The sequence below is a fragment of the Cyprinodon tularosa genome, unplaced genomic scaffold (assembly GCF_016077235.1).
Source record: "Cyprinodon tularosa strain WSP-4 unplaced genomic scaffold, ASM1607723v1 ctg958, whole genome shotgun sequence".
Lineage (NCBI taxonomy): Eukaryota > Metazoa > Chordata > Actinopteri > Cyprinodontiformes > Cyprinodontidae > Cyprinodon > Cyprinodon tularosa.
The window spans coordinates 255001-279544 of record NW_024039738.1 but is presented as its reverse complement, the minus strand read 5'-3'; the positions used below and the strand labels follow the sequence as shown (position 1 = coordinate 279544).

Here is a 24544-nt window from a genome sequence, read left to right as displayed (position 1 = left end):
AGAGCCGTTAGCTTCAGTGCAGAGCCGTTAGCTTCAGCAGAGAGCCGTTAGCTTCAGCAGAGAGCCGTTAGCTTCAGCACAGAGCCGTTAGCTTCAGCGCACAGAGCCGTTAGCTTCAGCGCAGAGCCGTTAGCTTCAGCACAGAGCCGTTAGCTTCAGAACAGAGCCGTTAGCTTCAGCACAGAGCCGTTAGCTTCAGCGCAGAGCCGTTAGCTTCAGCACAGAGCTGTTAGCTTCAGCACAGAGACGTTAGCTTCAGCGCAGAGCCGTTAGCTTCAGCACAGAGCCGTTAGCTTCAGCACAGAGCCTTTAGCTTCAGGACAGAGCCGTTAGCTTCAGCGCAGAGCCGTTAGCTTCAGCACAGAGCCGTTAGCTTCAGCACAGAGCCTTTAGCTTCAGGACAGAGCCGTTAGCTTCAGCGCAGAGCCGTTAGCTTCAGCACAGAGCCGTTAGCTTCAGCACAGAGCCGTTAGCTTCAGGACAGAGCCGTTAGCTTCAGCACAGAGCCGTTAGCTTCAGCGCAGAGCCTTTAGCTTCAGGACAGAGCCGTTAGCTTCAGCGCAGAGCCGTTAGCTTCAGCACAGAGCCGTTAGCTTCAGCACAGAGCCGTTAGCTTCAGCGCAGAGCTGTTAGCTTCAGCACAGAGCCGTTAGCTACAGCACAGAGCCGTTAGCTTCAGCACAGAGCCGTTAGCTTCAGCACAGAGCCGTTAGCTTCAGCGCAGAACCGTTAGCTTCAGCGCAGAGCCGTTAGCTTCAGCACAGAGCCGTTAGCTTCAGCGCACAATCTGAACATCCAGAGAAGAAATGACCAGAAGCAACTTTTATAAGAGAAGTTAACGTAGATTCCTTCTTCATGGGATCAAACGATGGGATAAACTTCCAGGAATGAGAGTAAACTTGTCTGGTTTCTAAGAAAGAATCTGAGAGTTTTAGAAATCTGGCAGCTCTTCAAAAAACAATAAAAAAAAAAAAACATAACTACTCTAATTCTGTTATCAAAGAGTTTCTGATTGTTGTTCAATAAAGAGATTGGACAGCAGAGGAGAGGATAAAGTAATGACACCCTGCATACAGCAGGGGGAAGCATCCCTCTGTCAGCAAAAATTCAGCTAAACTTTGAACATTTACCTTCCTAATGAGTTTGGTTTTATCTGGAAGGAAGGGAAATGAATCAGGCTTTGATTAAATTCTAATAGAGATTATCCACTTCCTTGATTTTAATTGTCTAACTGAAATGTTTTATTTTACAGCTTAACTTCCGATCTAAAATGTTCGGCCGTCTCTAAGGAATCCGCCATCATCAGAGATGAGCGGGAAACATTTTACATAACTTTATTTTCCTCTTTTTTCTTTCCTTGTTAAGGTAAAGGTGTTGGCAGCTTTATGCTTTAATGTTTCCCAATTAAAACTGAATTCAAACTAATTAGTTTTTGCAGAGCTGAGCATAAAAACCAAAAGCTTGTAGTTTTTAGTCACGTCTCACAAGCAGCCACCGTTTCAACGATTGTTGAGAGAAAACATGCAGCCCTGAAATCTAAATGTTTTTCTGCTAACACATTTTCATTTCTAATTTGATATTTCTAAATGAATTTCGGTCGGTTTTTGCTGGGATGTCAGATTATTATAAGGTGGGAAAAAGTTCCAGCATGAACCCAGCTGGTCCCAGGACATTCAGTGCCCACCCAGCTGCTCTAACACGCCCCCTAGTGGACCAAAAACACAGTACACTTCATCAGGTTTAACGTTGGGGTTGTTTAGTATTCAATAATTATCTGGAATCCAAACAAAGGTTTTTATTTATAAGTTTAATTAATTTTCAAACTGACAGTTTTTGTTGTTTTACGGCACTAGTGGCTCGTTTTTCTGACAGTAGGCTGACAGGAAAGGGGGATGAGAGAGGGAGACATGCAGCAAAGGACCACAGGCTGGATTTGAACCCGGATCAGCCAAGGACTAACCCCAGAATCCCTCATCCTCCATCACCGCTGCTCTCCAGACCACCGGCGCAGAGCCTACAGCCTCCGCTGTTCCTCCTGTCCTGCTACTCTCCCACCTCCTCGGAGTTTAAGGAGAGTGTTGTGCCATATGCCATGATCATAGTTTTTGGACATTGGGAACCAGTGTCCAAATTTCATCTTGACAGGATGATGTGGAATCAGCTGTGGAATCTCTGCAACAACCCCCGTTTCAGCAAAGGCCTCCACAGGCAAGTCTTCCAGATAAGCTTTGGTTCCAAACACAGAATCCATCTTAAACTGTAATCTGGTTTTCAACCGTTTTTCCCTTCATCTTTGTACATAGTAGTTAGTTTAGTTTAGTTGAGTTTTACTAGTCTTAGTTGAGAGTGTTAAACTGAAATACGTTTGACTTGGAGCTGAATGATTTTTGTTAATAAAATCTTATATTTTGAACAGAAGTTGTGGTGAATTTATTCCATTAATGTGCAGAAATAACTGTTTGACCATGATTAGTGCTCGAATCACTCTTTCATTTATTGTTCTAACACACAGTTAGTAGGACTGTGTGTCATAAACAGTATATAACAGCTGAAATAATATCTGATTAAATAAGATATTTTACCACCCCTACAGGGGAGGGCAATAAACATCATAAAGTATCAGAAACATAAATTCCCAGCGGGCTGGGAATAGAAAAGAACATAAAATCACAACAAGAGAGTTGGTGATTTTATTAAATTCAAAGCAGCAGAACATGCAGAAATGAACCAGGGTTTCCGCGGATCATTAAAAATCATTAAAAGTCATTAAATAATTTTTTTTACTTAAGGCCTTAATTGGCACTAAAATTTATGAAATATGTTTATCGTGGCGTTTATAATTCTTTATTAAAAATGTTTTACAAAAAACTATTTCATCAGATATATTATATCGCGATTAATTTGCGTGGAACTAATTGCAGTTGATCATAAAGCCGTATGTTCGGAAAGGAAGCTTGAGGCGAAGAAAAGGCTAGAGAATATAAATATATGTATATGTGTGTGTGTGTGTGTGTGTGTGTGTGTGTGTGTGTGTGTTTACATACATACAGGAGTCATGGAACTGCGCTTACAGCTCCTTCATATTTCATGTAATAACTTGTGTTCATGGTTCTTGTTGATGGCGTTAAAATCATTTCTAATAGCATTAAATTAGAGTCACTCATTCCTGAATAAACCCTGTGAACGTTTAATTTACTATGACATATTAAAAAAATCCTACCATCATCCAGCAGATGTTCAGTTTCTGCCCAAATATTCTGTTGTAGATTTTTGTGCTTTTTTTAATGAACTTTGTTTGTTCTCTACTCCCAAACTCAGCATCTCTTCATCCATTCCTGCAATAAGAAGTATCTTCTGTCTTGGTTTGATTAAATTTTAAGTCCCTCGTTATAAAATAGATATTTTAATGAGAAATCTGCTTCCTGGTTGGGGACCTGAGGGAGACGTGCGGAGGAGTAGCGGTGGATGTGGAACAGTTGTCATTGATTAACATGACAGACAAGCACTCCGCATGACGTACGTGGGCGGGGCGGTGACGGAGGATGTGGGATTTCGGGGGAGGGCCTCCATCAGTCCAGGCTGGTAATCTGTGATACCGGTCCTAATTTCAGTGTGTTTAAATCATCCCGGCCCGAACACTGAAGCTCCTACCTGTGACAGTAAAGAACTCTCAAGCAGTAATCCATTGTTTACTACCTAGATGATGCATGCAGTATATACAGCCCGTCCTTGTCATGCTCATCCTGGTGACGGTTGGCATGTGGTGTCATTTTCTATTTCTTCAAACTGTAAAATCATTGCAACAAACTAAATTATAGGTTAAAATAAAGGTTATCTTTAATAAAACTTCATTAATAATGAACATTATTAATGAGGTTTTACACTCATTAATAAGGCTGCTTTAAGCATCTCAGGTAACGAAGGTAAGCCCACTATCCTTCCACAGACACTCTGTTGCACCTCTCCAAAACTGTAGGTGATCGCAGACAGGAGGCTTCTGATTGGTCAGTTCTCATTCCGCTATACACTGTTTCCTGTTTGGTCCCTAATGGCAGAAACTCTGGCTGTAGTGCCGTCCACAGCGCCTGGCTCACCTCGGACTCTATCCCAGACACCGTGCAGGACGCTAGTTTGTAGCTCTGATCGACGGTCTGCTGGTTTGCACCCGAAGACCAAACACGCAGCACCACGGCCGGTCTTTGGGAAACACTCAGGGGGGAACTGTGTGTCTTCTACGTTGGATGAGGGGTTGTAGACGCTGAACAAGCTCATCAAACCGACACACGGACACCCACAATCCTAGCTAGTTCCTGATTGGCCCTCTGGCGTTGTGGCGTGGAATAACAGAGCGCAGACCACGCTTCAATATTGGGCATAAATCAAAAATATCTGCATCATACCTTCGACATGCTAACTGTGACATTCTGCTGCGGGACGATAACCAGGCCTTTAGCCTTTATGTGATCCAGAGGCATCACTCTGTGAGGGCGGGAGCCATCGGTGACCAGTCACCTTCAACAGGAGACAGAAACCCTGTCCAACCAAAGGAACTCTGTGCAGGGTCAGAGGTCACAACCCTGAATGGTTTGAGCTAGAACCCAGTGGGAGTCGGGTTTAATGTCCAAATGTGAGTCTCTCTGCAGTAAGAGGAGGTGAGAAACCACTCGACCCGGTTCATCTGGAGAAGAACCTGGATTATTATTAAAATGCAGATTCTGGAGCAACATGAGTCCAAATAAAAGACAGAGACGTTTATGATGGAGTCAGTTTTACTCAGAGCTGAAGGTTCTGGTCATTTTGGATCTTTACAGAGAAATATTACAGGAGCATTAACCAGATGAAAGAAGCAGCCTTTATGAGGTCCAGATGGTCTGGTTCTGATCCAGTTCACTCAGCAGCTGCTCATACAGGCATCTGCAGGTGAGAGTACTCGTCCTGACCCTCCTTCTCCTCCAGATGGGGCTCTGCATCCTCAGCATCCAGCTGTGGGTCAGAGGTCAGAGGTCAGAGGGCGGTACCGGTCCATAGAGGGCCGTGGGGGGGGAGGGGGTGGGGAAGGGGGGGGGGGGGGTACTCACACTCAGTAGCTCTCTGGGGCTGAAGAGGCGGGGGAGCAGCAGCATCCTGAGGGGGATGGTCAGCAGCAGCATGAAGGGGAAAGCCAGCGCCGCTGCCGTCGCCATGACAACCCACAGCAGAGACAGGCAGATCAGCTGGACCAGGGTGAACAGGTGCATCCTCAGAGTCTTCACCTGGTAGAGGGAGAGAAACGGCTCAGTTCCAGAATGAGCAGAGACCCAGACTCGCTGAGACCGGGTCATACCTTCCGCACATAGCTGTGGTCCGGGTGGTACTTTGGTGGCATCAGCAGCAGGATGAGTCGCTCCGTCAGCTGGATCCCATTCAGGGACATCACCCCCATGTAGAGGAAGATACCGAACAGAACCGCCAGCGGGATCTGGCGTAGAACGTCCCCGATAACGATGGACAGACCTGACGGAGCAGAGACCTGTTAGGAATTTACAGCACGCCGTAGGCGACCCGACAGCCAGCACCCGGACACCGCCTTACCCACTAAAACCGCCACCAAAAACCCAGTCACCCTCTGCTCCTTGACCTCCTGCACCCGAGGCTTGTCTCCAGGGTCAACGGATTTGCTCATGACAGTCAGGGCGTTTGTGTGGGTAACAGAGCGAACCGTGGCGGCAGACAACCACGGCAGACCAAAGAGGGCAGAGACTCCGCCCACCACCACAATGATCAGCAGGTCCAGATGGAAGCCGGTTCCCTTCACCAGCATCCGCTCCTTTTTACTGACGATCAGCCTGAAGGCAAAAAGACCCCAAACAGAAGAACATCCGTAAAAGACCTCCACTCACCCCCAGACCAAAACCAAGAGTCCAGAACCCAGTTAAGACCCAAGTCAACTCAAAAAGACTTAGAACAGAAGCTGCTTTTCCTTAAAAAGACCAAGAGTAAAATTTCAGAGTAAAATCAAGACCTGGATTTAGATCCAAATCTCACAGAACCACAGTACTGCAAAGAACCGTCCCGGTCCAGATTGATCAGTTCTAAAACTGGTTTAAAGGCAGGTTTTAAATGGACAGTAGCTTTGGGTCAGAACCTTTACTGGGGCTGTTGGTTTTGGTCCAGGTACTGGCAGCGTGTTTATCTGAGGGAAGGGAAGTTCAGTACGCTGTGATCTGGGACTCCATGAAGAGGAGGATGAAGACCAGAACCGCCGGCAGGATGCTGGCTCCCATCATCCAAACTGGGAACTGTCCGTCAGAACCGAGTGGAGAGATGATCCAGCCCCGCTTCTCTGGACTGGACACCGAGAACCCACTGGGAACGTTGAGTTTCTGGGGACCAGCAGGTACAAGGCGGATCAGCAGGAGAACCGGCCTCAGAACCAGGGATGACGACCAGCTCCACTCACCTGGGTGTAGGTGTCCTCCACGCTGTAGTCCACAAGAACCATGATGAGGATGGCAATGGGAACGCCAAAGTCTCCGATGATTCTCCGGATCTGAAACAGAACAGACATTAATGCTCAGCAGAACCAGTGGTGAAGAACCGCCTGGTTCCCCTGACTGGCCCACATGGTTCCCCTGACTGGCCCACATGGTTCCCCCGACTGGCCCACATGGTTCCTCTGACTGGCCCACATGGTTCCCCTGACTGGCCCACATGGTTCCCCTGACTGGCCCACATGGTTCCCCTGACTGGCCCACATGGTTCCCCTGACTGGCCCACATGGTTCCTCTGACTGGCCCACATGGTTCCCCTGACTGGCCCACATGGTTCCCCTGACTGGCCCACATGGTTCCCCTGACTGGCCCACATGGTTCCCCTAACTGGCCCACATGGTTCCCCTGACTGGCCAACATGGTTCCCCCGACTGGCCCACATGGTTCCCCCGACTGGCCCACATGGTTCCCCCGACTGGCCCACATGGTTCCCCTGACTGGCCCACATGGTTCCCCCGACTGGCCCACATGGTTCCCCTGACTGGCCCACATGGTTCCTCTGACTGGCCCACATGGTTCCCCTGACTGGCCCACATGGTTCCTCTGACTGGCCCACATGGTTCCTCTGACTGGCCCACATGGTTCCTCTGACTGGCCCACATGGTTCCTCTGACTGGCCCACATGGTTCCCCTGACTGGCCCACATGGTTCCCCTGACTGGCCCACATGGTTCCCCTGACTGGCCCACATGGTTCCCCTGACTGGCCCACATGGTTCCTCTGACTGGCCCACATGGTTCCTCTGACTGGCCCACATGGTTCCTCTGACTGGCCCACATGGTTCCCCTGACTGGCCCACATGGTTCCTCTGACTGGCCCACATGGTTCCCCTGACTGGCCCACATGGTTCCCCCGACTGGCCCACATGGTTCCCCTGACTGGCCCACATGGTTCCTCTGACTGGCCCACATGGTTCCTCTGACTGGCCCACATGGTTCCTCTGACTGGCCCACATGGTTCCTCTGACTGGCCCACATGGTTCCCCTGACTGGCCCACATGGTTCCCCTGACTGGCCCACATGGTTCCTCTGACTGGCCCACATGGTTCCCCTGACTGGCCCACATGGTTCCTCTGACTGGCCCACATGGTTCCTCTGACTGGCCCACATGGTTCCTCTGACTGGCCCACATGGTTCCCCCGACTGGCCCACATGGTTCCCCTGACTGGCCCACATGGTTCCTCTGACTGGCCCACATGGTTCCTCTGACTGGCCCACATGGTTCCTCTGACTGGCCCACATGGTTCCTCTGACTGGCCCACATGGTTCCCCTGACTGGCCCACATGGTTCCCCTGACTGGCCCACATGGTTCCTCTGACTGGCCCACATGGTTCCCCTGACTGGCCCACATGGTTCCCCTGACTGGCCCACATGGTTCCTCTGACTGGCCCACATGGTTCCTCTGACTGGCCCACATGGTTCCCCTGACTGGCCCACATGGTTCCTCTGACTGGCCCACATGGTTCCCCTGACTGGCCCACATGGTTCCTCTGACTGGCCCACATGGTTCCTCTGACTGGCCCACATGGTTCCTCTGACTGGCCCACATGGTTCCTCTGACTGGCCCACATGGTTCCCCCGACTGGCCCACATGGTTCCTCTGACTGGCCCACATGGTTCAAGGTCTTTAGACCGGGTCAAGAGAACAGTCATGTTCACTGATGGACCTGAATGATGTCAACAGCTGAGTCTGATCCCAACTAGTCCCAACTGGTGAATACTGATCCAAACTAGTCCCAACTGGTGAATACTATTCCTAACTAGTCCCAACTGGTCCATACTATTCCTAACTAGTCCCAACTAGTCCATACTGATCCAAACTAGTCCCAACTGGTGAATACTATTCCTAACTAGTCCCAACTAGTCCATACTGATCCAAACTAGTCCCAACTGGTGAATACTATTCCTAACTAGTCCCAACTGGTCCATACTATTCCTAACTAGTCCCAACTGGTCCATACTATTCCTAACTAGTCCCAACTAGTCCATACTGGTCCAAACTAGTCCCAACTGGTGAATACTATTCCTAACTAGTCCCAACTGGTCCATACTATTCCTAACTAGTCCCAACTAGTCCATACTGATCCAAACTAGTCCCAACTGGTGAATACTATTCCTAACTAGTCCCAACTGGTCCATACTGTTCCTAACTAGTCCCAACTGGTCCATACTGGTGCATACTGTTCCTGGACCCTAACCAGCCTTAAAGGAAGGAAATTCTTCAGAACTCAGAGGGTCTCTGAACAGGAAGCTGGACCTGCTGCTCCTGGGGGACACCATGTCTGACCCAGGTGTCTGAACTGAGCCATCAGTTTCTGGTTCTGGTTGAGGACTTTAGGCCCCTCATCTCACCACTAATCACGTTATCAGAACTTGTTTGAACATTTAGGAGCTACTGTGGGGCTGCTTGAGACTAAATCAGGTGTTGGGCTCTACAGGCGTCCGTTTGGACCTGGTTCTGTCCAGGTAGGTACTGACCCTTCCTGGGAAGAAGGAGCTGTTCTTGAACTTCCTCAGGTAGAAGGCAATGAAATATGTTCCCGCCATGAGGACCAGTGACAGCAGCGCGGTGTTGGGCTCCCCACTGGTTTTACTGGGACCCCCCACAGTCATGGAGTGGTTGCATAGAAGAGGAGATGAGGTGCCGTTTCCATGGAAACAGGTCTGGAGTGGGTGCTCCTTAAAAATCTAAAAGAGAAGAGAGAAGAAGTGATGGAGGGGATCAGAGCTTTAGCCATTCTTGACCTGCAGGTCCCTGAACTCACCTTCACCAGTTTGGCAAAGGTCTCATAGATGAAGATGAGGGAGATGAGGAAGGAGAAGATCTCCTGAGTGAAGCGAGAAACAAATCGAACCAGGATGCTTCCCTCCAGGGCCACAGTGATGATGACGATTAGCACCAGCCAGAAGCCGATCCAGACGCGGCCGGTCAGGTACTCTATCTCATTGTCTTTGCAAAACTGAAACATAGGAACACAGAGACTGGTCATTAAAACCTACTCTGCAGACCAAAACAGGCTCTGATGGATGTTTCTTCCTGTTTTTCCTCTCTACTGTCGCTGCATGCATGCTCAGAGGGAGGGATTGCTGAAGAGTCAATATCTACCATCTATACCTGCTCATCCAGTAGGAGAGAATCTTGGATCTGAATCTATAAAGAGACCTGAGATAAGCTGATTAATCTGGATCTATAAAGTGAACTGAGGTTATCTGATTGATGTGGATCTATAAAGAGACGTGAGATTATCTGATTGATCTGATCGTGTTCGTGCCCGTCTATAGAGCCATCTATGGGTCCGTCGATAGACCGTCTATGGGTCCATCTATGGGTCCATCTATAGATCAGTCTATGGACCGTCTATAGATGCGTCTATAGAGCCGTCTATAGATGCGTCTATAGAGCCGTCTATAGACGCATCTATAGATGCGTCTATAGACCGTCTAAAGATCCCCACCTCCAGTCTCTCCTAACTGATGGAGCCCAGGCTACTGGAGAATGGAAGTCTTCTCTTCCTTTTTCTGGTCCAGAACCAGAACCAGAGCTGGAGGAGCTGATTCACTCTCAGCTGTGAACCTCCCAGCTGAAGGTCTGCCGGAGGGAACCACATCATCTAGAGTGGGAGGGTGGAGATCCACCGGTCCCTGAACCAGACCCCCTCTGGTCCTCAGCTACATATCCGCTACCAGAGGGCAGCCCTGCTCTGATTGGACTGGATGGCCCCCAGTGAAGAGGCCCCTGACTCCGTTCTCTGACCAGCTGGCTGACTTCAGCTTGGGTGATGAACCAATCCAGCCTCTTCCTCCTCCATCAAAGGGGTTTCCAAGTTTTCCAAGATGAATCGACAGATTCATCTTGGAAACGGCAAATCATTGCAGCTTGGTGGCGGTGGCGTTAGCATAGTAGCATGGACGACGAGATGATTGAAAATGAACACAACGGAGATCTAGTCCTATTGGCAGACATCCATTTAAAATGTAGGCAACGGCAGGAAAAAAGTGGTTCCTACTTTTACTTTTATACTTTAAAGCTACAGTGTGTAATTTTCAGCTACATCTAACGTCCAGACTGCAGACCACAGCAACATGAACAATATATATTTCCCGTTTACAGAGTCCAAGTCTTGTTTGTGGCACGGGGGTTACAAGGCGAGGAAGAGGGAGAGGAAGAGGGCGAGGAAGAGGGCAGAGAGGCCGGGGTGGGTGTGCAGCCAGGGCCAGGCGAGGGAGGGGTGCCAGCGGGGTGACTAGAGCAGAGGAGGAAAGGCTTGAAGATCTCCAAAGGAGCCGGAGAGAAGTAACCGAGGTATATATCCAGAAAATTATTTTACAGAAAATCACTGAATGATTACCTGTGAAACGTCAGGGACGTTGCTGAATAAGTATACTGGAGAGGAACAGCATCATCACGCAGCGTGTTATCGTAATGGGAGATCTCGCAATCGTTAGTTTGTTGGCTCTGCGCTGCCGTAGCGCAAAGATGTCTGCCTCCATGGCTGCGAGACCCGCTCCTATGTAATTATAAATAACGAATTCTAAGGCAACGCAGATATTAAGGTTAAGAGGCTGAGCTCGTAGATGATGATAAATAACATAGTTATGTATAATACCGTAAATTCTCTAATATTGGCCTGTATTCCAATAGCGGCCGGGTCTCTAATAATGGCCGGTCTCGCTGTCAGAGGAGGTAAATAATGGCCGGTCTCTCATACAGGCCGGGGCTATAAACGTTTTTTCTGGGCATACCTCAACATTATACTTGTGGTAGTAAGTAACATACAAGTACCACAGCCCTGCGCAGCTGAACGACAAGCCCTGCTGCTGCCCGTCTGCGCGATGAAGAGAACAGACACGCAGCAGAACAGGAGGAGCAGCGCGAGTGATGAGGAGAATAAAGGGAGAGATGAAGAGGAGGAGGAAACTGAGGAGGAGAATTAAACAGAATTGGAGGATTTTTATATATTTTTTTTTTACTTCAAACCAAGCGAGACATGGTAACTGTACTTTTTCAATAAATGAACCTAGTGTTTTATAGGTTCAAATAGACACAAAATCTCATTTTTATTCATTCCACTGGTAGTCTGTTTTGCTCAAATAGCAATAGAGGCCTGTCTCTAATACTGGCCTCTATCCAATAAAGGCCTGAACCGCGATGCACTTGAGTGAAATAAAGGCCCGGGCCTATATTAGAGAATTTACGGTAGTTATGTATAATATATTACATTTCTGACTGTATATCCCTGTAATTATTACACACTGTAGCTTTAAGAAATTTACAAGCCTGTACTTTGTTACTTTTACTTGAGTAAAGAAGTTTAATCAGTACTTCCACTTTTACCAGAGTATTTTTTAACACAAGTATCTGTACTTTTACTCAAGTACGGAAAGTGAGTACTTTTGCCATCTCTGCTGGCAGTGGACATGTGTTGTAAATTGGCACCATAGAAATAGAAATAAACTGAATAGAATAGGACTGTAAGATGACATTAAACCTTGTAACTGTCCTGATTTCTCTGCTCTACATCTTTCCTGTCTGACAGCCAGAGGGGTTCAGGTTGAGCTGGAGGCCTTTAGGGAGCCTCAGTATCTGGAACAGATCTAAACTCATCCTCTTCACATCCTCAGAGGATAGAAACGCAACATGGAGAAACTGCAGAAATGTCATGAGATTAAACGATTTAATGTTGGATTATAATTCCATTTCCCAATTTCATTACATTTATTTATTTCAACCATCAGGATTTAGTCTGACAGAAACTTTGAATCTTTAACCTGACTGAATGATCTGGTTGATCTAGATCTATAGAGTGATCTGAGGTGATCTGCTGCTAACTGGAGTCCATCCAGGTGGGAACATTTCATGATCTATTTTGGTTTTCATTATACCTCAGACATCGCATCACTAGTGTGTAAATAGAGGATGTGGCGACACCCCAGGTCAAAGGTCACGGGTTAGCGGATCCGGATCCACCTGCTGGCTGATCCGGACCCAACCGGATTTAAAACATTTATAAATTACTGCATGTTGTCTGAGGACAGTGTCTGAACATCACTTGCGCCGCTTCTCCTGTTACCCCGAAATCTCACATCCTCCACCCCACAGCACCCCACCTTGCAGCGCTCCGCCCTGCAGCACCCCACCCCGCAGCACCCCACCCCCCAGCGCTCAGCTCCGCCCCGCAGCATCCAGATCTCCTGCAAAGCAAAGCCTCCAGCCTCCGCTGTTCCTCCCGTATCACTGCGCTCTGACTGATCCTCAGAGCTCCAGGAGAGCATGCGCCATATTATCATTAAATTAATAGGAGCAAAACATGCAGGAATGAAGGCTTAATTTAATCTGACAGATTAAATAATCCCCATCAGCATCCAGCAGATGTTCAGTTTCTGATGGAGATGAGAAATCTGCTTCCTGGTCTGTTGAAGGACCAATAGTTTGCATCCAATCTTTGAAATAAACGCGGTTAGTTTATTTAAATATAGAAGAATTATGCTCTAATTACTGATCTGTTGTTACTATTTTAATTTGACAAACCGGATCTTCTCGCCGTTCTTTCTCCTGTTTGGTGCGATTAGAGGATCCTGACCTGGCCGGACCGGAGCGGAGCCTGAACATTTAGAGGATGTTTGGCTCAACCTGCTGCTGTGAAGCAGGATTCTCCACCATGAACAGAATCAACAATAATGAAAAATGTCTGCAGACCTTTACTGGCTGATGTTTATTTATTCAGACCCGTCTGATTTTTAATTGGTTACCCTGCCCTAGGGGGTCCTGGCCTCCACCGGGAGTTCTGTTGGTGGGTTTTCTGTCTCTTTAGTGCAGCCTGGCTCAGGCGTCCAATGGAAACAGAAGGATCTGCTCCCTCTGCGCCGCCATGCAGAGGCAGCGGTTAAGATGGCGGCATTCTCTGCAGAACTGCCGGCTAATCAGAGGGGGCGGCGCCAGATGCCGTGTAAAGCGACCTGAGGAGCTATGAAAACCTGACTTTGGCGGGAACTCTTTGTGTTGTTGAATTGGTGTGAGGTATTCTATGTGGGGGCGGGGCTATGTGGGGCGGGGCTTACGGTGCATGCAAACACTTCCTTACTGTGTAGAAAGCTTCTTCAAAAACCAGCAGCGGTCCAGAGAAGCCGATCACCAGCAGAGGCTGAGCTCCCAGCACGCTGAACACGATGCCCTGCATCGCCGTGGCAACAATCAACTCCGACACACCGATCAGACCCTCCGTCTTTTCACCTGGATCACAGGACAGAGGTCAGAGGTGTCCCAGCCGGCTTCCTTTCACCTGCCCCGCCCGTGTCACTCACCCAGCAGGCCGCCGAAGGTGATGGCAGGAGATAAGGCAGCAAAGTAGATGAAGATGATGGCCGCCATGCACTGAGGGTTCAGAGCGTCCCGGATGTCACTCAGGTACTGAGGGTATCGCCGTGTCACATCAGTGATCAGACCTCCAAAGAGACGACCCGAACGCTTCAGCGGAGCTTCACTGGACTTCAGCGGAACCAGAGAGTCTGAGAGAGAACATCAGCACGAGGTCACCAGGCTGAAAATGATGTTTCACCAATACGCTGAAAATGATGTTTCACCAATACGCTGAAAATGATGTTTCACCAATACGCTGAAAATGATGTTTCACCAATACGCTGAATATGATGTTTCACCAATACGCTGAAAATGATGTTTCACCAATACGCTGAAAATGATGTTTCACCAATACGCTGAATATGATGTTTCACCAATACGCTGAAAATGATGTTTCACCAATACGCTGAAAATGATGTTTCACCAATACGCTGAAAATGATGTTTCACCAATACGCTGAAAATGATGTTTCACCAATACGCTGAAAATGATGTTTCACCAATACGCTGAATATGATGTTTCACCAATACGCTGAAAATGATGTTTCACCAATACGCTGAAAATGATGTTTCACCAATACGCTGAATATGATGTTTCACCAATACGCTGAAAATGATGTTTCACCAATACGCTGAATATGATGTTTCACCAATACGCTGAAAATGATGTTTCACCAATACGCTGAATATGATGTTTCACCAATACGCTGAATATGATGTTTCACCAATACGCTGAAAATGATGTTTCACCAATATGCTGAAAAGGATGTTTGACCAATACGCTGACGATACGCTCATTTACATCACGACTGCCTCTAAAGCACAAACCAGCTTCAAACGGCGCCAACCAGACTCAGTGGTTCTGAACCCATTCATCCTCAGGTTTATGGAGCTCTGAGGACTGCCAGACTCCCTCTGAGGGGTTTAAAAACCACCACAGATTCATGCATTCATTGAGACTGAGACTCACTTTTGTCCTGCTGTAAGCAGATCTGCTTCTCCTGGACTTTGCTGCTCTGATCGTTCTCTCCTCTTTGGACCCGAGGGACAGAGGGAAGCAGCTCATCGCTGTTGACCTCAGATGGGGGGAGAACCACGCTACGCTCTAGGAAACGGTTGATGGCCGTCAGCAGATCCTGCTGGCTCTCTGCTTGGTACGCTGCCTCAGAGAAGTGCTGCAACACAGAAGCAGCAAATGTTACCTACTGGACTTTAACGGCAGCAGAATGAGGCGTCTGGGAGCAGGAGCGCACCTTGTCTGACATCAGCGTGGAAATGGAGCGCCCGATCTGGCGGTAATCAACGTTGGCAGCAGGTGGGCCCAGCAGCAAGAAGAAGAACCTGACTGGGATGGAAACCTCCAAAACGGAGTCCAACAGAACCGCCTCCTGCAGACGCACAAACACCACAGAGGGCTGGTCCAGGAAGCCCACCGCGCCTGCAGTCACAGCACAGGGAGAAATTAACGGCATGCAGGACATGATCCGCATGCTCTGCACAGGAACCAGGTCCTGGGAGGGAGCTGAGACACATCAAAGGTCAAAGGTCACTCAGACATCACAGCTCAGGATGGTTAGAAGGAGAGACACCATCATGGCGCCATGCCAAGGGCCCAGAACTCCAGACTGACCAAAGCTAACTGGATCATCGTAAACTAATCGCAGCAAACAGACTGTCATGGTCTGACAATTCTGGATCTTTTGTTTCTGTTTTTATTCTTTGGGTTCTCCAGTTTCCTTTGTTCATTTTTTCCCTGCTTTTCTCTTCAACATTTCTGTCTAGTGTTCTAGTTTCAGTTCTTCTCTCTCATATCTTTACGTCATGTTTTCCTTTTATCTCCATTTCCTTTTCTTATCCTCTACTTTTCCCTTGGTCGTTCCTTATTTTGTAGTCATTAGTTTTATTCCCCTTTAGCCTCATTTAAGTTATCCTGTTACCCCTGGTTATTCTCTGTTATTCTCTGCTGCCCCCTAGTGTCCTTTCCTTCCTCCTTAGCTCCTTCTAGTTAATTCTGTCCACACCAGCTCCCTGGTCTGTAAGCGGTTTAAAGTGCATCATGGTGCACTTTAAACCACTGCTAAGGTGCTAAGCAGTATCAGCCGTGCCGCTGCGTCCTGTTTGGCCACGCCCCCACCTGCCTGCAGCGCTGCTCATTCTGCATGACCTCAGATGGATCCTGGCAGCAGCAGGGAGAAAATAATCCGGAATGATCCGGTACGGCGCGCTGAACTCTGACTAACTCTGATCTTCCAGCTGTGCAGAACTGCGTCTTTGCGTAGCTTAGCTCAGAGTCTGCGCTTTACGCTCCGCTCTGATGGTTCGCTCTCAGCAGTACGGCTCTTCCTGCTCTCGCTACTTAATAAACTAGATGTGGCTGATCATCCTCTGCCAAGCCTAAAGAATCCCTTAGTCTAACTATCAAGATTTGATTTCTTCCAGCTCACAGGAGGAGATGCTAAACATTCTTTCATTTCTACCAAAGGAATCCCTAAATTATATAAAATATTTCATTGCTTTCTGTTTGTATCGTCCACCAGGTCCTTACTCTGAATTTTTAGATGAGTTTTCAGAGTTCCTTTCTGATTTGGTATTAAATACTGACAGGGTCATCATAGTGGGAGATTTTAACATCCATGCTGACATTGAAGGCGATAGCTTAAGAGCAGCCTTTAATGCTATCTTAGACACTATTGGCTTTGTTCAAAATGTGAATAGTCCCACACATTCTCATCTTCATACTTTGGATCTTGTGCTGACATACGGCATAGAATGTGAAGAAATAACAGTATTTCCTCACAACCCTGTCCTCTCTGACCACTTTCTAATAACCTTCCGGATTACTTTAACAGAGTTCTCCTCCCCCAAAAGAAGGTTACATTTTAGTAGATCTTTATCAGATAGTGCAGTTATAAATTTTAAAGAATCTGCTTCACTTTCTCTCTCCTCTGTGTCACTGAGCAGTGCTGCAGAGTGCTAAAGCTTAGCTTATTCCCCTTCACAGGTTGATGATTTTGTTGATGGGGTTGCTAGTTCTCTGCATATTGCCTTAGACAACGCAGCTCCTTTGAAAATGAAAACCGTTAAAAATAGAAAGCTTGCTCCTTGGTTTAATGCAGAGCTGCGTACTTTGAAGCAAAATGCTAGGAAACTGGAGAGAAAATATCGCTCCACAGGCCTGCGGGAGTCCTTCCTAGTCTGGAAAAATGGTTTACTGCTGTATAAGAGGACCCTTTGTAAAGCAAGAGCAGCATACTTCTCCTCATTAATAGAGGAGAATAAGAATAATCCTAGATTTCTTTTTAATCCAGTTGCCAAACTCACCCAGAGCCATAGCTCTGTTGAACCGTCCATTCCACCTGCTCTTAGCAGCAATGATTTTATGGGATTCTTTATAAATAAGATTGATCTTATTAAAAATAAGATCATAAGCACTCCTCTATCCGCGATTGTACCTGAGGTAGTCATGGAATCTGAACCGGGTTTAGACTGCTTTGATCCAGTTGAACTTTCTGAATTAGCAAAATTATTGTCTTCATCTAAGCCTTCAACTTGTATGTTAGATCCAGTTCCAACCAGGTTATTTAAGGAGGTATTCCCTTTGATCTCCTCCTCCATTTTAGATGTGATTAATCTATCTCTGTTACAGGGATATGTACCTAAAGCTTTTAAGGTTGCTGGAATTAAACCTCTGCTTAAGAAACCGTCTCTTGACCCAGATGACTTGGTCAATTATAGACCTATATCCAATCTTCCTTTCTTATCCAAAATTCTTGAGAAAGTAGTTGCCAAACAAGTTTGCGATCACTTCCACCATAATGAACTTTTTGAAGAGTTTCAGTCTGGCTTTAGAGCTCATCATAGCACTGAAACAGCTCTGGTGAAAGTCACTAATGATATTCTCATGGCCTCAGATAATGGACTTGTATCTGTGCTCGTCCTGTTGGATCTCAGTGCTGCATTTGATCCAGTTGATCAGAATATTCTTTTAGAAAGACTTGAATATTTTGTTGGAATTAAAGGAACAGCTCTAGAATGGTTTAAATCTTATCTATCTGATCGAATTCAGTTTGTTCATGTTAATGATAGATCTTCAACACGCTCAAAGGTTACCTGTGGAGTACCACAGGGATCAGTGCTAGGACCAATTCTCTTTACTTTATACATGCTCCCAATTGGTAGAATTATTAGACAGCATGGGATTAATTTCCACTGTTATGCTGATGATACCCAGCTATATCTGTCTATAATCCAGATGAAGCTAACCCATTACATAGATTACAGGCATGTCTGAAGACAGAAAAACCTGGATGACTCTTAACTTTCTGCTTCTGAATGCAGACAAAACAGAAGTTATAGTCTTTGGACCAGAGTCTCTGAAAAAGAAGCTGATTAGTCAGTCACTTCATTTGGATGGGATTAAACTGATTTCAGATAATAAAGTAAAAAATCTTGGTGTTGTTTTTGATCAGGACCTGTCATTTAAATCCCATATCAAAGAGGTTTCTAGAATTTCCTTCTTTCATCTGAGGAACATTGCAAAAATGAGCAATCTCCTGTCCAGGGGTGATGCTGAGAAACTAGTCCATGCATTTGTTACTTCAAGGCTGGACTATTGTAATTCTTTACTATCAGGAAGTCCACAAACTGTAGTTAAAAGCCTTCAGCTGATCCAAAATGCTGCAGCCAGAGTTCTGATGAAAATGAAAAAGAGAGATCATATCTCTCCTATCCTGGCTTCTCTTCATTGGCTTCCTGTTAAATCCAGAATAGAATCTAAAATCCTCCTTCTCACATATAAAGCCTTAAATGGCCAAGCTCCATCTGATATCCATCCATCCATCCATCCATCTTCCTCCGCTTATCCGGGGTCGGGTCGCGGGGGCAGCAGCTTAAGAAGGGAGGCCTAGACTTCCCTCTCCCCAGCCACTTCTTCCAGCTCTTCAGGAGGAACCCCAAGGCGTTCCCAGGCCAGCCGAGAAACATAGTCTCTCCAGCGTGTCCTGGGTCTTCCCCGGGGCCTCCCCCCGGTGGGACGTGCCCGGAACACCTCACCAGGGAGGCGTCCAGGAGGCATCCTAAACAGATGCCCAAGCCACCTCAACTGGCTCCTCTCGACGTGGAGGAGCAGCGGCTCTACTCCGAGTCCCTCCCGGATGACCGAGCTTCTCACCCTATCTCTAAGGGAGAGCCCAGCCACCCTACGGAGGGAACCCATTTCGGCCGCTTGTATCCGCGATCTCGTTCTTTCGGTCATGACCCAGAGTTCATGACCATAGATGAGGGTAGGAACGTAGATCGACCGGTAAATCGAGAGCTTCGCTTTTTGACTCAGCTCTCTCTTCACCACGACGGACCGGTACAGCGCCCGCTTCACGGCAGACGCTGCACCAATCCGCCTGTCGATCTCCCGCTCCCTTCTTCCCTCATTCGTGAACAAGATCCCAAGATACTTAAACTCCTCCACTTGGGGCAGGACACCCCCCCTGACCCGGAGAAGGCACTCTACCCTTTTCCGGCTCAAGACCATGGCCTCGGATTTGGAGGCACTGATCCCCATCCCGGCCGCTTCACACTCGGCTGCGAACCGATCCAGCGAGAGCTGCAGATCACGACTTGATGAAGCCAACAGGACCACATCATCTGCAAAAAGCAGAGACGCAATCCTAAGGCCACCAAAACGGATCCCCTCAACACCTTGGCTGCGCCTAGAAATTCTGTCCATGAAGGTAATGAACAGAATCGGTGACAAAGGGCGGCCCTGGCGGAGTCCAACTCTCACTGGAAACGAGCCCGACTTACTTCCGGCAATGCGGACCAGACTCTGACACCGGTCATACAGGGACCTGACAGCCCGTATCAAAGGGCCCGGCACCCCGTACTCCCGTAGAACCCCCCACAGGGCCCCCCGAGGGACACAGTCGAACGCCTTCTCCAAGTCCACAAAGCACATGTAGACTGGTTGGGCAAACTCCCATGCACCCTCCAGGACCCTGCTGAGGGTGTAGAGCTGGTCCAGCGTTCCACGACCAGGACGGAAACCACACTGCTCTTCCTGAATCCGAGGTTCGACTATCCGACGGACCCTCCTCTCCAGCACCCCCGAATAGACCTTGCCGGGGAGGCTTAAGAGTGTGACTCCCCTGTAATTGGAGCACACCCTCCGGTCCCCCTTTTTGAATAGGGGGACCACCACCCCAGTCTGCCAATCCAGGGGGACTGCCCCCGATGTCCATGCAATGTTGAAGAGTCGTGTCAGCCAACACAACCCCACAACATCCAGGACCTTGAGGAACTCCGGGCGGACCTCATCCACCCCCGGGGCCCTGCCACCGAGGAGCTTTTTAACCACCTCGGCGACCTCGCCCACAGAGATTGGAGAGCCCAGCCCAGAGTCCCCAGGCCTAGCTTCCTCAATGGAAGACATGTTGGTGGGATTGAGGAGGTCTTCGAAGTATTCCACCCACCGACCCACAACGTCCCGAGTCGAGGTCAGCAGCACACCATCCCCACTATAAACAGTGTTGGTGCTGCACCGCTTCCCCCTCCTGAGACGCCGGATGGCAGACCAGAATCGCTTCGGAGCCGTGCGGAAGTCTTTCTCCATGGCCTCTGATATCAGAGATCTGATTGTTCCTTATGTTCCTAACAGAGCACTTTGCTCTCAATCTGCAGGTTTACTAGTGGTTCCTAGAACTTCTAAAAGTAGAATGGGAGGCAGATCTTTTAGTTCTCAGGCTCCTCTCCTGTGGAACCAACTACCAGTTTTAGTCCGTGAGGCAGACACCCTGTCTACTTTTAAGGCTAGGCTTAAAACTTTCCTTTTTGATAAAGCTTCTAGTTAGAGTGGCTCAGGTTATCCTGAGCTATCTCTATAGTTCTGCTGCTATAGGCTTAGACTGCTGGAGGACATAGGGACCCCTTTTTCATCATTCTGCTTCATTCTATCTCTATAGTTCTGCTGCTATAGGCTTAGGCTGCTGGAGGACATAGGGACCCCTTTTTCATCATTCTGCTTCATTCTATCTCTATTCTCCCACTCTGCAGAATCTGTTAGTTCAATCTCTAACGTTCTGCTCTCTCTGCTTTTTCTCATAGTAGCTTCATCTGGTCTGTTCCTGTTTGGCTGTGACTCCATCCTGGAGAGAAATATCAGCTGTGCTGCTGCCATCAACACCTTTGTTTCTAGATGTTGGAGCTTGGCCTGTTTTCCAGTGTAGTCCTGTTTCTCTGACTGTGACTAACTGGATGTGCTCTCTTCATCCTCTGACATGGGAGCTGGCTCGGAGCTCGTCTGCCTGGCTGTGTGTTTCCTGGACGGGGCCGCCTGTGGAGCTGGTTGACAGTTGCCTTTTGTATCTATGCTTCTTTTTCTATGTCTGCTTCTGTCTCCTTGAACCCCAGTGGGCCTCAGCAGATGGCCGCTCACACTGAGCCTGGTTCTGCTGGAGGTTTCTTCCTGTTCAAAGGGAGTTTTTCCTCTCCACTGTCGCTACAAGCATGCTTAGTGTGAGGGATTGCTGAAGAGTCAATGAGTCGATGCAATCAGCTGGTTTTCCTTAGATAGAAAACTTTGTATCAATTTGACTGGATGATCTGGTTGAACTGGAAAGTGACCTGAGATGACATGTGTTGTGAATTTGGCGCTATATAAATAAACTGAATTGAATTGAATTGAATTGAATTGTTTATTTCTGGATAAAGATCCAGATGAAAAGGTTCATAGATCTTTGAATATTTCTATATCATTGTTTTTGTTTCTATTTAAATATGATGTCAATGTTTCCTTGTATTTTTTTTCTCTGTTTCCTTTAAATGTTTAAACATTTTACTTGGCATATTCATTCAGTTTAGGTCTGGGTTTCCATGGCAATACAAGCTAATTATGAAGGTTCTCTCTGTATGTTTTATATCAAACCCTGAGAATTTAAATCTGCTTTGACCCCTTAGCAGGAACCGAGGGGTTAATTCTCAGAATAAAGCTAAAATCACCAAAGTAGAAAGAAAAATGTTTTTGTTTTTTACTTTTTTGGATTTTTAATGCAGATTTTATAGATCTGTGTTTAATGCAGAATTCATAGTAGATCAGGAAGTGTTTGCTTTGGGATGGAAACCTTTGATGATAAAATCATTCCTTTATTGGACATTTTATCTGTCTGCTATATTAACCGATAGGATGCGTTCAACTAGATCTGCTATATTAACCAATAGGATGCATTCAACTAGATCTGCTATATTAACCGATAGGATGCGTTCAACTAGATCTGCTATATTAACCAATAGGATGCGTTCAACTAGATCTGCTATATTAACCAATAGGATGCGTTCAACTAGATCTGCTATATTAACCAATAGGATGCGTTCAACTAGATCTGCTATATTAACCGATAGGATGCGTTCAACTAGATCTGCTATATTAACCAATAGGATGCGTTCAACTAGATCTGCTATATTAACCAATAGGATGCGTTCAACTAGATCTGCTATATTAACCAATAGGATGCGTTCAACTAGATCTGCTATATTAACCAATAGGATGCGTTCAACTAGATCTGCTATATTAACCGATAGGATGCGTTCAACTAGATCTGCTATATTAACCAATAGGATGCGTTCAACTAGATCTGCTATATTAACCAATAGGATGCGTTCAACTAGATCTGCTATATTAACCAATAGGATGCGTTCAACTAGATCTGCTATATTAACCAATAGGATGCGTTCAACTAGATCTGCTATATTAACCGATAGGATGCGTTCAACTAGATCTGCTATATTAACCGATAGGATGCGTTCAACTAGATCTGCTATATTAACCAATAGGATGCGTTCAACTAGATCTGCTATATTAACCAATAGGATGCGTTCAACTAGATCTGCTATATTAACCAATAGGATGCGTTCAACTAGATCTGCTATATTAACCAATAGGATGCGTTCAACTAGATCTGCTATATTAACCAATAGGATGCGTTCAACTAGATCTGCTATATTAACCAATAGGATGCGTTCAACTAGATCTGCTATATTAACCAATAGGATGCGTTCAACTAGATCTGCTATATTAACCAATAGGATGCGTTCAACTAGATCTGCTATATTAACCAATAGGATGCGTTCAACTAGATCTGCTATATTAACCAATAGGATGCGTTCAACTAGATCTGCTATATTAACCAATAGGATGCGTTCAACTAGATCTGCTATATTAACCAATAGGATGCGTTCAACTAGATCTGCTATATTAACCAATAGGATGCGTTCAACTAGATCTGCTATATTAACCAATAGGATGCATTCAACTAGATCTGCTATATTAACCAATAGGATGCGTTCAACTAGATCTGCTATATTAACCAATAGGATGCATTCAACTAGATCTGCTATATTAACCAATAGGATGCGTTTTTATAAAGTAAGGAATTAATTCATAAAAAGTTTATTTGAATTCTATAAATCAAAGTTTTCTTTCCAACAGTAATGATGATCTGCATGGCAGCATTCTATACCCAGATATTGTAGCATCTAGGATAGAGCTGTCAGTCTGGGAAAGAATCTGCTTGTTATTCCAAATTGTCAAGGTTCACGTTTTATTGCAACATAAAACTATAAAACTGCCTAAAACTGTCACATATCTAATGACTAAAATGCAACTGAGACTAATAACAGTTTTTGTCCTGAAGACTGAATCTAAGATGGCTGCCAGAAACACCACTGCTGCTGCTGAGACTGAGAAAACTGGAGCCTTACAGACGGAGGTGAGCCGCACAGATCTGGAACATTCCAGGGAGTTTCTTGCTAAATTATTTGTGTCTTGATTTGTTCTATTTTCATGTGTTTTCAGCTTCTAACCAAATGCTAAAGGCTTGAGCCAAATGGTACACCATGTTAACATGCTAAAACAAGCTGTGGTTCATTTAGGCTTTAAACACTAATATGCTTGGCTGTGTGTTTCCTGGACGGGGCCGCCTGTGCAGCTGGTTGACAGTTGCCTTTTGTATCTATGCTTCTTTTTCTATGTCTGCTTCTGTCTCCTTGAACCCCAGTGGGCCTCAGCAGATGGCCGCTCACACTGAGCCTGGTTCTGCTGGAGGTTTCTTCCTGTTCAAAGGGAGTTTTTCCTCTCCACTGTCGCTACAAGCATGCTTAGTGTGAGGGATTGCTGAAGAGTCAATGAGTCGATGCAATCAGCTGGTTTTCCTTAGATAGAAAACTTTGAATCAATCTGACTGGATGATCTGGTTGATCTGGATCTATAAAGTGACCTGAGATGACATGATGTGAATTGGAGCTATAGAAATAAACTGAATAGAATTGAATTGGTTCCTGATAATTTTTTTTTTGCACTGTGAATTGCTTTTAAAACATCTTACATTTTTCCAGATAATCTTTAGTTCTCAAACATAAATCCAGCTGAACTGTGATGTCATTGCAGCATTTCATTGATTCTGGTTTTCGACCATTTTTTCCCTCTTTGTTCACAGTAGTTGAGTTTCACTAGTTTTTAGTTTAAAAGTTTTTAACTGAAATCTTTTTGACTTGGAGCTGATTGGTTCTTATGTTAATAAAAATTATATGACAGTCCCAATAATATCTGATTAAATAGCATATTTCCCACCCCTACTGGGGAGGTTGCTGTGATCCAGTTCTTACCCACAAGGA

At 46.4% G+C, this 24544-nt stretch overlaps 1 protein-coding gene across 5 annotated transcripts in view; it reads right to left on the bottom strand.

Annotated features, from left to right (window-relative positions):
* Positions 1 to 4751: 4751 nt before the first annotated feature.
* The window catches only part of slc4a2a (solute carrier family 4 member 2a), a 33310-nt gene continuing 13517 nt past the window's right edge, over positions 4752 to 24544 (bottom strand). For all 5 annotated transcript variants that reach the window (XM_038275422.1, XM_038275421.1, XM_038275423.1 and 2 more), the window contains 13 exons: positions 24536 to 24544; positions 15139 to 15323; positions 14856 to 15060; positions 13832 to 14035; positions 13612 to 13760; positions 9295 to 9489; positions 9008 to 9217; positions 6440 to 6529; positions 6196 to 6362; positions 5572 to 5825; positions 5324 to 5493; positions 5079 to 5252; positions 4752 to 4983 (listed from right to left, as the gene is read on the bottom strand). The exon at positions 24536 to 24544 is cut by the window's right edge. In XM_038275422.1, the coding sequence (XP_038131350.1) occupies positions 4903 to 4983; positions 5079 to 5252; positions 5324 to 5493; positions 5572 to 5825; positions 6196 to 6362; positions 6440 to 6529; positions 9008 to 9217; positions 9295 to 9489; positions 13612 to 13760; positions 13832 to 14035; positions 14856 to 15060; positions 15139 to 15323; positions 24536 to 24544 (2093 nt within the window). In that variant the 3' untranslated portion in view covers positions 4752 to 4902. The remainder of the gene's footprint in view (positions 4984 to 5078; positions 5253 to 5323; positions 5494 to 5571; positions 5826 to 6195; positions 6363 to 6439; positions 6530 to 9007; positions 9218 to 9294; positions 9490 to 13611; positions 13761 to 13831; positions 14036 to 14855; positions 15061 to 15138; positions 15324 to 24535) is intronic.